This window comes from Mercenaria mercenaria, unplaced genomic scaffold (genome assembly GCF_021730395.1).
Source record: "Mercenaria mercenaria strain notata unplaced genomic scaffold, MADL_Memer_1 contig_4008, whole genome shotgun sequence".
Classification (NCBI taxonomy): Eukaryota; Metazoa; Mollusca; class Bivalvia; order Venerida; family Veneridae; genus Mercenaria; species Mercenaria mercenaria.
The window spans coordinates 656-16,137 of NW_026462204.1; the positions used below are offsets into that span (position 1 = coordinate 656).

The 15,482-nt window shown below is 35.3% G+C and overlaps 1 protein-coding gene and 1 long non-coding RNA gene across 2 annotated transcripts; one reads left to right on the forward strand and one right to left on the reverse strand.

Annotated features, from left to right (window-relative positions):
* Positions 1 to 242: 242 nt before the first annotated feature.
* Positions 243 to 5,930, reverse strand: LOC123564741 (ubiquitin-conjugating enzyme E2 D4-like). The gene is made up of 5 exons (XM_053534760.1): positions 5,778 to 5,930; positions 4,351 to 4,414; positions 3,034 to 3,065; positions 1,282 to 1,359; positions 243 to 455 (listed from the first exon to the last, which is right to left on the reverse strand). The coding sequence occupies exons 1-5, from the start codon at positions 5,799 to 5,801 to the stop codon at positions 258 to 260; spliced, it is 396 nt and encodes a 131-aa protein (XP_053390735.1). The 5' UTR covers positions 5,802 to 5,930; the 3' UTR covers positions 243 to 257.
* Positions 5,931 to 6,052: 122 nt separating this feature from the next.
* LOC128553583 (uncharacterized) lies at positions 6,053 to 14,702 on the forward strand. Its single transcript, XR_008369380.1, has 3 exons — positions 6,053 to 6,268; positions 13,758 to 13,796; positions 14,309 to 14,702. It is a non-coding gene; the product is annotated as an uncharacterized LOC128553583 (long non-coding RNA).
* Positions 14,703 to 15,482: the final 780 nt, after the last annotated feature.

Below are 15,482 nucleotides of genomic sequence, written 5' to 3' on the forward strand. Positions count from 1 at the left end.
GACCATAAATTCTATTTTTTTTCAGTTAAGTTCTGTTTCAGCATATACCTGTATGTGAAATGAGCCGCACCATGAGAAAACCAACAAAGTGCATTTGCGACCAGCATGGATCCAGACCAGATCCATGCTGTTCACTTTCAAAGTCTATTGCAATTAGAGAAACTGTTAGCGAACAGCATGGATCCTGAACAGACTGTGCAGATGGTCTGGATCCATGCTTGTCGCAAATGTGCTATGTTGGTTTTCTCATGGTGTGCTCAAATGTCCTTTAAGTTTGTACGTAATAGAAATCTGAAAAAAAATCCAACTTGATTAAGTGAGGAACAAAAACAAGAATGAATGAACCTACCTTTGCCTACAGTAAGAGCCGGAGACCATTGAGACCTCAGTATATCCAGACATATATTACCATGATTGTTGATGTTTGGGTGATATATCTTTGTGTCAAATACAACCTGAAAATATAGCACAGAGATAAATAGACGCTCCGACTTATTAGATAGGGTAATAATTTTTAACAGAACAATTCAAGCCTATGGCAAAAGTAGTTGAAACCAAGAATCCTTTCTTATGTATTATTTCTTCTGAATCAATGGCAAAAAACAACCATCACTATATATGAGCCGCACCATGAGAAAACCAACATATTGCATTTGCGACCAGCATGGATCCAGACCAGCCTGTGTATCTGCGCAGTATGGTCAGGATCCATGCTGTTCGCTTTCAAAGCCTATTGCAATTAGAGAAACCGTTAGCGAACAGCATGAGTCCTGACCAGACTGCGCGGATGCGTAGGCTGATCTAGATCCATGCTGTTCGCAAATGCACTATGTTGGTTTTCTCATGGTGCGGCTCATATCAATTATCATCTATAGCATAACATTATGCCTTTCTTTCTGCTTTTATGAAATAAGGTTAATACTCAATAGTTACTTAAAAATCAGTCTCATCTGAAACAAAACTGTTTCCCCAAAAAGGGGCTTAACTCACAAAAATAATAATCAGACATGAAAGTCCCAACAAAATAATTATGCATGTCCACTTGATGTTAATGATGTACACTAGTACACTAAGTTTTGTTTTAAACTGTTAGGAAACTAGGAGTTGAATACACAAGATTCAGATGAAGTTGCAATATTAAGTCCAGAAAAAAAGGACAGACTAATAGACAGTTCAAAAACTATATGTATACATGTACCTTCTACATCTTCAACATGAGGGGCATAAAATATGAATTATACAGTACTGTCAAATCTTAATAACTGGAAATTATCATACTACCTTTGGAGGTTTAAAAGGATAATCTGTTGGGAACATCATCTTTAGGAAGAACACACCTCCTTGGTATGGGCTTCCTTCCTGCAAATTATTGAAAAAAGATAAAATAAGACATATTCATACAAAGTATAACCTTCCTCGAGGCATTTCAGTTTTCAACATAATTTTGCCCTGTATTGCTCAATTGATCTAGTCTACCCCAGATGTTTGATTTGACCAAAATTTCATTTTAGGACAAATATCCTGACCCTAATTTATGTAGATCAGGTACAAAAAGTGGCCTCTAGCATTAATTGTTTTTCTATGACTTTAGTCAACTAGTTTTAACCACAGATGACCCAGTTTCAAAACTGTCTTATAATTTAGAAAAAAGTATTACAACTGTAACGTCAATAAAAACAACAATAAAGCCTCAGACAGGAGTCACAGACCAAAAATTTGACTGTATTGTTAATCAGTCTATAAAGCTTAGAAGGACTCATTCATTTATGAATCTGACGTTGGAGACCAGTCTTACAATGCAGCTTTGTAATTGGTCAATTCCAAGAATGAGTTCAAAATTCTCAGTAAGGTGCTAGATCTTCAATCATAGTTTAGTAACCTTGGATTTGGTAAAAATAAAGTTTGTTTGTTTGTTTGTTTGTTTTGGGTTTAACGCCGTTTTTCAACAGTATTTCAGTCATGTAACGGCGGGCAGTTAACCTAACCAGTGTTCCTGGATTCTGTACCAGTACAAACCTGTTCTCCGCAAGTAACTGCCAACTTCCCCACATGAATCAGAGGTGGAGGACTAATGATTTCAGACACAATGTCGTTTATCAAATAGTCACGCAGAACATACGCCCCGCCCGAGGATCGAACTCACGACCCCGCGATCCGTAGACCAATGCTCTACCTACTGAGCTAAGCGGGCGGGTTAAAAATAAAGTGGTCTTAATTTAATATTTAAAAAAAAAAAAAGACTGTTTCTTATGTCTAAAATGATCACACTCGGGTGCATAAACATTCACTTGTATTTAACAAGAACTCTTTTCATAATGCTTTACGTTTCTTTGTGATATATTATGTTACACTTACAAGTATCCCAAATGCAATGAATTAGGAACAGTTTTGTCCAACTTTAATTTAAATGTAACACTTTAAACCCTTATAATGCTGGACACGATTGATTCTGCCTTTGCGACCAGTGTAGCTCAGACTGCACGGATGATCTGCACTGTTTGCAATTCAGTCAGTATCTTTTTGGTAAACACCCCTTTTAATAGTTACTGGTACTGTCCAAATTGAAAGACGTCAAGTTCACTATAGAAATTCAGCAGCAGTAAGGGTTAAGCGAAATGTAATGGATATGTAACACTTTTATCCAAATTGCATTCAGTGTGTCATACCTACTTTTAACCCAGCTTTCAAAGTAACATCTTAAATCAAAATTCAATTCTTCCAGCTTACCTAATTCTGGGCCAGTCATGGCAGCGGACAAATGTTTAGGAAGAAAAAACCTACCTTCTGTAAGCCAGCTTAAAAAAAACTTTCCAGCTTGATTAAAGACAGTTTAAAAGCAGCTGTGGTTCAAATATCATGCAACAAGACACTTACCTCCATGAATCTTGCAAAGGCAGTGAGACAACGAATTTTAAAATTTCAATGAACTATAAGAAATAATAAGTTTTTGTAATGAAAACAGTACTTGTCTTTTACCCTCTAAAACTAGATAATATCTAATATAATGTGATTTCATCTGATGTTTGTACTTACTGGTCCTGTAAGGGAGGCTGACCATCTGAATACTGAAAAGGTAATAAAAAGTACAATTACAATTTATGACTGTGATTAGTTTCATTACAATCTACACTGCAGTACAAAAATTTCTATTGGTGGAAATGTTATCAAAGCTGTGATTTTGAGACAGACTCCCATTATGAAAACTTGTGTGAGGTCCAAGTTTTTCAAAGCAGTCAAGATAAAAATCAAGCATATGATATTTTTATTTGCCGAGTTTTCTAAGTATATTATGGACTTTTGAAAAAATCAGCTTTCAATTTTTTGACGTCCTTAATTCATTTTGTTTTGATTTATGTCAGAATAGTTTTATAACCTTAAACAAGTAACTACTTGCAGCTTTTTGGCATAATTATGAGCGTGATGTTATGGTATATGAGCATGATGTTTTGGTATATGAGCTTGACGTTTTGGTATATGAGCATGATGTTTTGATATATGAGCATGTTTTGATACATGTGCATTATGTTTTGGTATATGAGCATGGAGTTTTGGTATAATTATCAGAATTATGTTTTGGTATATGAGCATGATGTTTTGATATAATTTGAGCATGATGTTTTGGTATAATTTGAGCACGATGTTTTGGTATAACAGCATAGTGTTTTGGTATATATGAGCATGATGTTTTAGTATATGAGCATAGAGGTTTGGTATATAAACATGATTTTTTGGTATATGAGCAGTGTTTTGGTATATGAGTACAATGTTTTAGTATATGAGCGTACAGTTTTGGTATATGAGCATGATGTTTTGTTATATAAGCATAGGGTTTTGGCATAAGGGCATGATGATTTGGTATATGAGAATAGTGTTTTAGTTTATCTATTTATTCTTTTTTTTTTGGGGGGGGGGGGGGGGCAGGGGTTAACATCACACCACTGACACAATTATAAATCATATGGCCACTTTTCAGCTTTTGATGGTGGAGGACGACCCCAGGTGCCCCTCTGTGCCTTTTTTCATCACTGGCGGGTACCTTGGTAGAACCACTGATCTTCGTTAAGCCAGCTGCATGGCTTCCTCACACGGGGAATTCTACGCCTCAAGCGAGGCTCAAATTAACCACATCGGTGAGGGGCAAGTGGTTTGAGTCATCCACCTTAACCACGGAAGCCCCCGTAGTGTTTTGGTATATGATCCTAATGTTAGCATGGTGTTTTGACATTTGAGGGTGAAATTTCGGTATATCATATAAGCATAGAGTTTTTGTATATGAACATGGTGTTTTAGTGCAGTAGAATAGTAGAATGTGTTTTGGTACATGAGCATGGAGTTTATGAGCGTACTTACAATTATCATCATCTGGGCCAGCTGAGCAACCAGGTGGAGGGTCGATGTTTATATCTTTACATTCCTGGAAAAGAACATAAAGTCATGTGTTTATGTTTTTACCTTATGACTTTAACTAAGTTTTGACCTCAGATTTTTTTCGAACTTTACCTAAACTGTATAGGCAAATTTTTTTGCATATTAGGTAGAAATTGTGGCGTATTATATAGTAAATTTCAGTAATGTTTTCAGCTTTATAGTTTAAACAACAGAATGTTTCTATATGGACAGATGACTGAAGGGTCAGACAGTCTTTTTAGAGGGATGGCAACAATAAAATGTCAGATAAGAAATTACAATAATTTTCTGACAGGCCCAGATCCAGGGCCGGGCCGAGGGCCCGTACGTGCCCCCCCCCCCAGTTGGCTGAAAATTTAAGTGACCTATACTTATCAAAGGTGCATCCAACTATTTCGGCAAAGGAATAATATACTCTCAAAATTTAGACCCAGAAACGCTCCAGATACCACCATTTCATACCTATATTTCAAAATTTTCCAGGGGGAGAGCCCCTTGACACCCCCCCCCACTCCCATTAAGAGCATTACCTACAAATTTAGACTTAAAAATGCACCAGAGGTCACCATTTCATACCTGAAATTAAAAAATTTCCAGGGGGAGAGCCTGACCCTGATCCCCCTTAAATGAGGAAAGTATGCAGTAAATGCCCCTGAGGTCACCATTTCATAACTGTATTTCCAGGGTGAGACCTCCCTGACCCCCCTAACATGGGCAGAAGTCCCTCCTCCCCGCTCCTGTACCTACCCGCTCTCAGCGTTATGCGCCTCGGCGGCGACATCTTCATTACAGACTGGTGCCCCCCAGTCAAATAGTTCTGGATCCGGGCCTGTCTGATACCTAAATTTTTCGTTGTTGTCTTGCGATTCGGAGGTCATGCAGTGCCTTTAAATTCAATTAACATGAATAATGTCTTTAAATCAGCATTGTACGTAATGTGCGGATGCCTTTAATCATGGGGCAATTCTCAAAAACAACCATGCAGATTTATGGTTTACTTCACCTTATCAAAAACCACATGTTTATTTATGACCGTGTGAAGTTTCATTGTATAGAAAATTTAATCACTTTAAAATTAGGATTTTCCCATAATTGGTGAGAACTTGTGCTAGGTCCCAAGATTTCAAGTCATTCTAGCAAAAACTCAAACACACGATCGTATCTGTTTTATTTTATAGCGAATGTTTTAAGTACATTTTGAAATCTACATTGTAAAAAAAAAATGATCCGAATGTGCTGAAAACTGTAGTGTACTGTACCTAACAAATGATAAATTTTTACAAAGGCAGCCTTTTACAAAATTATTATTAAAATCATGAAAGTGAAAACTTTATTTCTGTTATGTTTAATACAAAGTAACATTCACGTACCTTTTTTAACCTCTTTTGAGCCATTTTCTTCTCAGTTTATGATTAAATTGAATAATATTCTCTGTCGGTCACTTGACAGCTGTAATGTATTTATTTGTGTATTGAACCGCGTTACTTCCCAATTAACTGTGTCTCGGTGTAGTAATAAAATGATCTAACACTGAAAAAACAGGAAAATCTGTTGTCAATATAATACAAAAAATGTATCTTTGGCCTTAATTTGAATTATTGTTTCAGTTTTGTTCCAATTAGTAAAGTTATGAATAAGTTTGTATCTAAGAAATTCTCTGTGCGAACTATTTTTATCAAGCGCATGTACTTCCGGTCTCGTATCAAGGGGCATAACTATAACCGATGTTCACAAACCGAAAGTACCCAACCTGGCAATCGGGATGAGGTCATAGCGCTACGTATCGTTTACTGTTCTCCACGTCGATTGAATATAATGATTATGCTCCATTTTTAGTATACAAAGAGGGAAACCATAACAAGTAAGTCTTATAACACATTTTTATTTTACATAACATCAGGAAAGTCTAATACGTATCAGTTGTTCCAGATAACATGTTGAAAATTTATTTAATAGAATCTAGTAAAAAATTAAATTGTCTGTCACTCTGAATATTGATTGTTGAATGTAAGATCCTCTAATTAATCTGGATCCATATTTAATTAGCCATGCTTAATTGTTCGGCTTATCGGGGTGACTTATTTTACATGATCTAACATTATACATCTCATATGTTTTACCATTATCAGCCCATACCACGTGACTTTGACGTCATTTTATGGCTAAGACGGCAAGTCAAATTCCGCCGATTCGATTCTTCAAAGTGGCGTAAGTTCTTTATTTCTTGATCAAATATGACCAAATAAAGCGCAGGTTAAGGAAAAAATTGAGTACTTCACTCACAAGTAAACGGTTTTTTAAACAGATGAACAGTTTTGGCCTGAAAACGGGAAAACTGTTTTGTTTAGAGAAAATGAGCATGGTAAGACGGCAAGCAAGAGCCCTTTTTGACAGAAAAACGGATGATTGTGCACATCAGAGGTGTCGCACGTATTACCGATTCACAGGAATTTAATGCCGGCTCTGTTGGAGGCCTTAATTGACAAAAATGTAGCAGGATTATTTAAAAACTTTTTAAAAATCCAAAATACGCTAAGACGGAAAGTCCGCTAAGACGGCAAGTCATTTTTTATAGTAATATCGTCTATGGAGTCGCACTTCTCTACAAGCGGTCATTGGATGTTTACCAATAAAAGATCATTCTACTTCTTGTCAAAACTATAGGAAAACATCAAAGAACCGTTATATAAGTGAAGTCAATATGATGTTTTGAACTACATTGTACGTTATATGTTTTTTTTTTTTTTTTTTTTTTTTTTTTGTTTTTTTTTTGGTACAGTTGCTAAATTGTGAGGCTTAATAGATAAATTAAACGAGAATTATGATTTGCTCTAGCAGGATTGGCATATAAGTGAGAACTGTTCTAGAATGGTTAAGAATTCAAAAGCTACACATGTATACCATCTTGGATGTACCTCTGCGTGTCGGTCTTTGGATTAAAGTATGTTATAGCGTTTCGAAAACTAAAGAACAAATATACAGTTAGCAGCAGGCAACAAATAATACACATTTTTAACCTAATCAATACTGCTTTATATGTTCACAAGTCTGTTGTACATATAATGTTTGAGTGAATGTTTTCTTGACAAATTGTTATGTATTAAAAATAAGGCTACTTATTAAGAAGAGTCATTTTGTCGACTTCCACAAATCAAAAACACAATTTTCAGATATATAGAATAATGTTTTGACAAATAAGAATCTTATTCTTAACTCAGTCTATAAGCAAGAGGACATGCTTTAAAAAATATTTCTATGTAACGTGTTCAAAGTATTGAGTAGAATAGAAAAATCTTATTTTTTCCCCCAAAATTTAACACGATATCACATATTAAAATAGAAATAGTGGAAACTCCACAGGTCGCTCAACACAACAAAAACGAAAATGTTGCAGGCTCGGTTTGATTGAGCCTGTTCATGGATGGTAGTGGAAATGCCCTCTAGCCTCAGGTTGAGCAGAACTCAACATTTACACAGGCTGAAAGTACAAAAAGCAATTAAGAGACATCCGCAGATGTATTCAAACTATGATGAACATGGAACCTTCAATGATACACGTGTTGAGGCGTGTAATTCCTTCTTTAATTCATGGGTTGTTGTCTTTAAACTCCACTCTTTGTTAAAAATGTTTGTACAAACGACCGACCCTGCTACAACAACAGTAGAAGTCAGTGGGGTCCGCCAAACTGGAAACTAGACCTGTATCTACCCCAAGATCCTGCTGTTTCGACTTCCGTGCAGTTTTGAGATAAGAAAAGGAACTATGCACATGAAAATCATCGGAGAAGACGCAAATGCCCCGTTGATATGCTTTGGTTCAATTTTGCTTAAACGAAATCAAACAGTTTCATTTATCGGGCACACATACTTAGAAACTTCACATCAGGCAAACACCAACATTTGATATATTAAGATAAGATTTATTAATTGAGTCGGAAAGTCAAATTACAAGTAACATTAGCTCTGATGAGATTTTTAACCTACTATAAATTCTCGTTATGTACTGTTTTGATTCTATTTTGCTTCATAATCTATTTTAAAAACTCTCTAGCTTTTACTCTGTTTTATTAACGTTGATCAAAATGACAACTTTCACGTAATTTTTTCAATTCAATAACAATTATAATAATCCGGAACTGATGTAATGTTGTTAAAAGTCAAAGTAAAGTACCCCTAACATCTAAATGTATTCAGGATTTGCAAGGAATGTCAATTATTTATCTTTTAAGTATTAATATAGGTTATTACATTAAATATCGAGACAAATAGGTAGGTTAACCAGACGTGTACTTGCAGCACGACCATTTTCCTTAAAGCCCTGCTCCCGTCTTACCTTTTAACCTTGAGTTGTCACTGAAAAAGCATGAAAATCCTGACTATGAACAGTGACGTCTGTCAAAATAGAGTCTATTGTATATGAATTCTATATGAAATACCTGTGGTTTTGCGTACTAAAGGTTGGCACGTGGCCGTTAACTGTTACCTATTGTAATCATGGGTTGCTTACACACAAAAGAATTTGAATAGCCGCGGAGCAGGGCTTTAACCTGTAACGTGTAGCTTTCCATGCAATAGTGGAACACTGTAGCAATTAATATACTACAGATATAATTATTTATAAGAAAGAATTTTAAACAAATATTTTGACTTAGTTTTGCATCAGCCTTACAGAGATATTAAAACGATAAAGTAAAATGTTAAAATAAATAATATGAATCGGTCGTTATAAAAGCTGTTCAAAAATAAGGATAAAGTAAGAATAAAGGGAAGTAATTCAGAATTTATTTTTTTTTAAATTAAATTAAGCAGTTTATCATTTAGCTCACTCCTACACAGTGATCTCCCTTGTCATTCGAATCAGGACAGGTAGAAAGAATCGCATGCAGATCTATATCCTATACAACTAGAAAAAATGATTAAGATCATATGCTGTTTTATTACTGACGAGTGCATTATGTATTAAGGCTAAACTAGAGAAATCTTTCTTATTTTTTTGAACTATTTTTTAACGGCATATTTTCATGCGCTTCGGTCACGTCTGCGGTTTTTCTGAATTGTTTTAAAGGAATACACCTTCGCTTTTCAACTTAGTCATGCTAGATGGATCAACAGACTTAAAAACATAATTTTAATACGAAATGACGCATTCTTTAACCTTATTGTATTTACATATGTATGAAAATATCAACCGACTGTAGAACAATGTTCAGAAAACATCAATAAGAATATCTGTCGATTAGCCCGAAAAAACGGGCAAAAAATCTTACTGCGGATTAATCTGTCTTTCAGTGAAAATGGTTAGTCTGATATTTTTGCTAGCTCTGGAATACGGTAATTATAGTGTCAACCACTTCGTGGTTTCAACCTAAAAATCAATTTAGCAACATCCGATGATGTATTCATTCGGCGATGCATATGGTAGCTTCAATGATAGTGTGTAATTCCACCAAAAACGGTGTATGGTCCAAAGTTAAAATAATTGTTTTGCCTTAATGAGAAAACAGTGAGGATAAACCGTTCATATCTCTTTTGCCCAGCACTAGTGATTCAAGGAGGAGATGAAAGATGATCAATGAATGTCACTGAACTTTTATGTAAGTGTTCATTGAAGGTTCCATGTTCACCGCCGTTTGAATACATCTGCGGATGTCTCTTAACTGCTATTGTACTTTTAGCATGGGTAAATGTTGAGTTCTGCTCAACCGGGCTAGAGGGCGTGGACGGTAGCATGCATTTCCACTACCGTCCATGAACAGGCTCAATCAAACCGAGCCTGCAACATTTTCGTTTTTTGTCGTGTTGGGCAATCTGTAAAGTTTCCACTTTTCTCTATTTTATTTCACAAGCATTGATGAAACATAGTAAAAATGTTACTGACGGACGGATTGATAGAAGGATGGACGGCCTGTAACCACGGAAGTGTTGAATTACGTAAGTGGTGCAACTAGGTATATCTAATAAAAATGACTTGCCGTCTTAGCGGACTTGCCGTCTTAGCATATTTTGGATTTTTTAAAAGTTTTTAAATAATTCTGCTGCATTTTTGTCAATTAAGGCCTCCCACAGAGCCGGCATTAAATTCCTGTGAATCGGTAATACGTGAGACATCTCTGATGTGTACAATCATCCGTTTTTCTGTCAAAAAGGGCTCTTGCTTGCCGTCTTACCATGCTCATTTTCTCTAAACAAAACAGTTTTCCCGTTTTCAGGCCAAAACTGTTCATCTGTTGATAAAACCGTTTACTTGTGAGTGAAGTACTCAATTTTTTCCTTAGCCTGCGCTTTATTTGGTCATATTTGATCAAGAAATAAAGAACTTACGCCACTTTGAAGAATCGAATCGATGGAATTTGACTTGCCGTCTTAGCCATAAAATGACGTCAAAGTCACGTGGTATGGGCACACTGATTATGTTCTTTCTGTGATTCTAATTCTGTGATCGGTCGCTAGATTCTATATTTATAATAAACGTTAATTAGACCATGATGTGACTCCCACCCCGAAATAACTGGATGTTAAATTGATTTTGTCACATTTCAAAGAATTTTTTTTTTAGAAACGCATACTTTTGACAAGAATAACAGTTGATCAACGGTTTATTAAATAGAAGTTTCATAAAAAATGTGAAAATTTGATGAAATGTTTGTTCATGAGTTGAATAGACTTTTTAACATTGTAACAAAGACGTATACAGTAAATCTCAATATACGTCCTTGGTAATGTAAATGTCCGATGTCCACTGTATTTTTTATGATTTTAATCAGAACCAAGCTCCACGTGCACAGATAACAATACCCTGAATGTTTATTTAGCATTGAAACAAACAAATACCCTTTATATTTTCGATATTAAATACACTTCATGTAGACTTGCAGGTGACAGGTTTATACATTAATAGGTCCAATTGTTTTGTCGTTGAGTTTTACAGTCAGACCGACACAATTTTAGGTAATATGGTGGTTTTTCAAGCGTTTTCGTGGCAGGGGAAGATCCTAGGTACTCCTCCGGGCATTATTTCGTCTCCGACGGGTAGGTGCGATGGTAGAACCATCAGCCTTCCATAAAGTCAGCTGGAGGCCATCCTCACATATCCAATCGAGGTTTGGAACCAACATCGGTGAGGGGCAAGTGATTCATAGGCAGGGACCTTAACCACTCGGCCACGGCACCCATAGGTCTACTTATGCAAATGTGAAGACGAGTTACCTTCATAAAAGTCGATAGTGACGTATGTCACTTGTCCTGATATTTGAAATTCAGTTGCAAGTACGGAATACATTTTTTTATATTATTTTGTAATAACCCCAGATATTTGTCATCAAAGTACGGTGTACTCGAGTATTCCGAACCAGTTTTCAGAAAACTGAAATGGAACTAATGCTTCAACATGTACCGTTTTGGTTTTATATACCTAAGGCTTGACAGATATATAGTTTTTGCCAGTATCTCAAATGTTACAAGATGTACATTTTTTAAATGTGGCATGCTTTAAGGAGGTGAAGTTGTTAATTATGTCCTTTAGATATTTCAGAATATTCAAAGAAAAATTGAATACGGTAGACCGGGTTTCAAGTTGAAAGGTATCATTCATTTTATGAAAGTTTACCTCACAGAGAACTACTAGTGATTTTAATGATAAACTCGAGGACATTGACCAGACCAAATGAATTTAGTGTCCTGCTATCATTGAGTAATGACATCGTTTAATGATTTAGAGGATAGTGACCTTTCTCCATTTTGCACTTTTTTTTTCTGTCAGATACTAGTATTCAGATTACAACTCATAACCACATTCAAAACCACAGGCTTCTTTGTAATCACAGATTCAGCTGCTAGAAGTTTGAAATTTGTGTTATTTGTATTATTGACCAATGACCGTATAGTAAACATTGCCTACTTTCTTCATTTTCAAACAAATCTGATTAGTTATATTAATTAATAGCATGCTAAGTATTAGGATAGTGACTCTGTTTAGTATTTTATGAAAGTAAAACATTGAATTGAAGGTGCAATATTTTGAAAATTTGCGTATACGAAAATCCCCAAAGATACAAGTTTTAATGAATACAAGACTGATGATAAATTTGATCATGCAGGCGGGCTAGTTACCTTGATATGATTTTACCGGATGATTTTACCGGAAAAAATGAGTATCTCCTTTTCAGAAATAATTTCACGGCAATTTCTCTGGGTGACCGTCTAAGGAGAGTTTACACCGGTATAGGAAGTAATTATTCACTGTTACATGTGAAGTTGAACAAAATAAAATATGGTAATATGAGGCATATAAGGATGTGCAGTTTTATTTGTGGCTTAGTTTTATTGCTTATTGTATTGAGAAAGAAAAGATCTTGACCACTTCCGTTGTGAATTTCCAGGTTTTAGTTTTATTCATTAGAAAATGTCTTCATATACGCGTAATTGCTAGAGCAAATTCCATGGCAGCATTTTCAGAGGGTGTTGTTTTTTCTAAACAATTATTTTTCTTATATATAACATAACATCTCAATATTTTTTATTTTTGGTAAGAAGGCAAGTTATACTAAATTCATTTCCAATCTATAGAAATGGAGGTTATAATAATTGTAACAACTTGCATTTCTATTTAAGTTTAATCTCATCCGTCAGAGGTTTGTCAAAGTCCCGAGACGAACTAGGGTACTATTGTAATCCTCTGCTGTGAGAGAATGATGATGTATAATTTTAAATGCAAGTTTTTTACAAATTTAATACACAAGTTCTTAATATGTTCTTGTCATTCCTTATGCACACACCCGCCCGCTTAGATCAATAGTGAGAGCGCAGATCTAAGGATCACGGGGGTCGTGAGTTCTCCGTGACGATTTGAGATCATTCGTCCTCCACCTCTGATTCATGTGGGGAAGTTGGCAGTTACTTGTGGAGAACAGGTTTGTACTGGTACAAGAACACTGGTTAGGTTAATCAACTGCCAGCCATTACAAACCTGAAATACTGTTGAAAAAACGGCGTTAGCCACGCCCCACCACCCTTAAAAAATCTGTGAAAATCTAACATGTATCAGGGACATAAATAGATGTATTTAGCACTCACTGAACACAAATATCAGTTTTTAAACTTTCGAACAAATCTAGTATTTCTTACAAAAAATTGGATTAACCACCCTTTCCAGTGAAAATCTGACGCGCATTAAAATCTTGGTGAATACAAATAAGTGTAAATGATCAACTGGTTAAGTTTTGAACAGATCCATTAGTTGACCAAAATTTGATTAACCACCTTTAAAAGAACTTAATGAACCAGACAATGCTTGAGTAACCATACATCTAATATTATTAGAGTAACTTCCCTTCTGGATGTAAACATTGTAGGTTATTCATGAAGATATGGCATTAAAGTTCCTGTCGAAGGTACGTTACTTTTTTTTTTATATGAATCGTAGAATCTGTGAATGTATTACTTACCAACTATATAAGGATATTAGCTTACTTTAAATTAATTCATTTCCGCATGTATATTTGTTTGTTTTGTTTATATACACAACAATGTCAAACCACCCTTATAAATAAGAATATATCTGGCGAATTTTAACGTAGTTTTAACTTCTATGTTTATGATGTAGCCCTCGTTTTGTTATAATTACCACTACAGTACATGTATACATTTGTTCTCGAGAGTGTTAAGATTGACAGTGTTAAGATTGACAGTGTTAAGACATAATGTACGGGATAGGCATTGATCTCCAGTGAACCATTAATTATTAAAATTACTTGGTATTGCTACAGATTTGTTTTACCAAATACCGCTAACATTCAAAAAAAGTAAGTTTATCTTAATATGATCACTGTTTGATATATACAAAGCAGTAACAAATGACGCTCTAGGCTATATCTGTTATTTTTTGTCATTAATTTGGTTACAGCAGCTGCAGAGAGTGTTTGAAGAGCTGCCTCAGCAGCCTGGCTTCTCAGCAGGCCCTCTCGAAGACGATAGTAAGTTCATTTCATAAAGTATATTTGACTTTAAGTTTAATGCATTCATTGAAGTGTGCCGAGGGTGTTACAAATACTAGGGTTTGGCTTATCTTTATGCTGTATTCTGTAATCTTCCAAGAAAAGTAACTGTATAATGTCAGAACAAAAATGCCAGCATAGTGGCTAAAATCTATGGTACATTAATTGAACTGAACTGGTATTGAGTTTTTTAGTTCATGAAACAATTTTGTGTCATTTGAACCTGAATCCAGTAAAATGGATAATGTCGGATATATACGGAAGCCTGTATGGGGCACCCTGATGATGGGATGATGTCGTACCTGTCGCGCTGCACACCACAACAAGCCATCAAAAATATGAAGAAAAAACTTTTTACACCACGTCATGTTGTCTTAAGATACGTCAACGTGTCGAGTTATTTAATCCCGACAAAATAACATGTTATTATATCGACATCAAGTAACATGCCTGCCTGCATGTTGTGTATGTCGACTTCTTGTAACATTCCTTCCGAATTTGATTGGTTGTGTCGATTTGATGTATATTTGCATGCATGTTACTAGATGTCGACATATACAACATATTATTTTGTCGGTAAAATGATGTTGTAAATTTACATTAATAACACGACAAGTTGACATATTTACAGAGGTTTCTTGTCATGCTTTTTGACAACTTGCTGCATTGTTTACCGTATGTCGACATGAAGTATGCCGGCAGGCATGTTACTTGAAGTCGACATATATAAAATGATATTTTGTCGTGATTTAATAACTCGACACGTTGACATATCTTAAGACAACATGACGTGGTGTATAGAGTTTTTTCGTCACATTTTTGACGACTTGTTGTGTTGTGCAACCCGACAGAGACGACATCATCCCACCATCAGGGTGCCACATACAGGCTTCCGTAGATATACAATACAGTCGTGTATATCATCATAATAACACATTATTTCAGTATCTCTATGAGAAAATGAACATTCATAAAAATGGAATGAAGGAAAATGTTATATACTGGTATGAATTGCATAATAAAATCGATTTTTATAGCTTTAGATTGGTAAAGTAATTTATACTTGATTATTTTATACCCGGC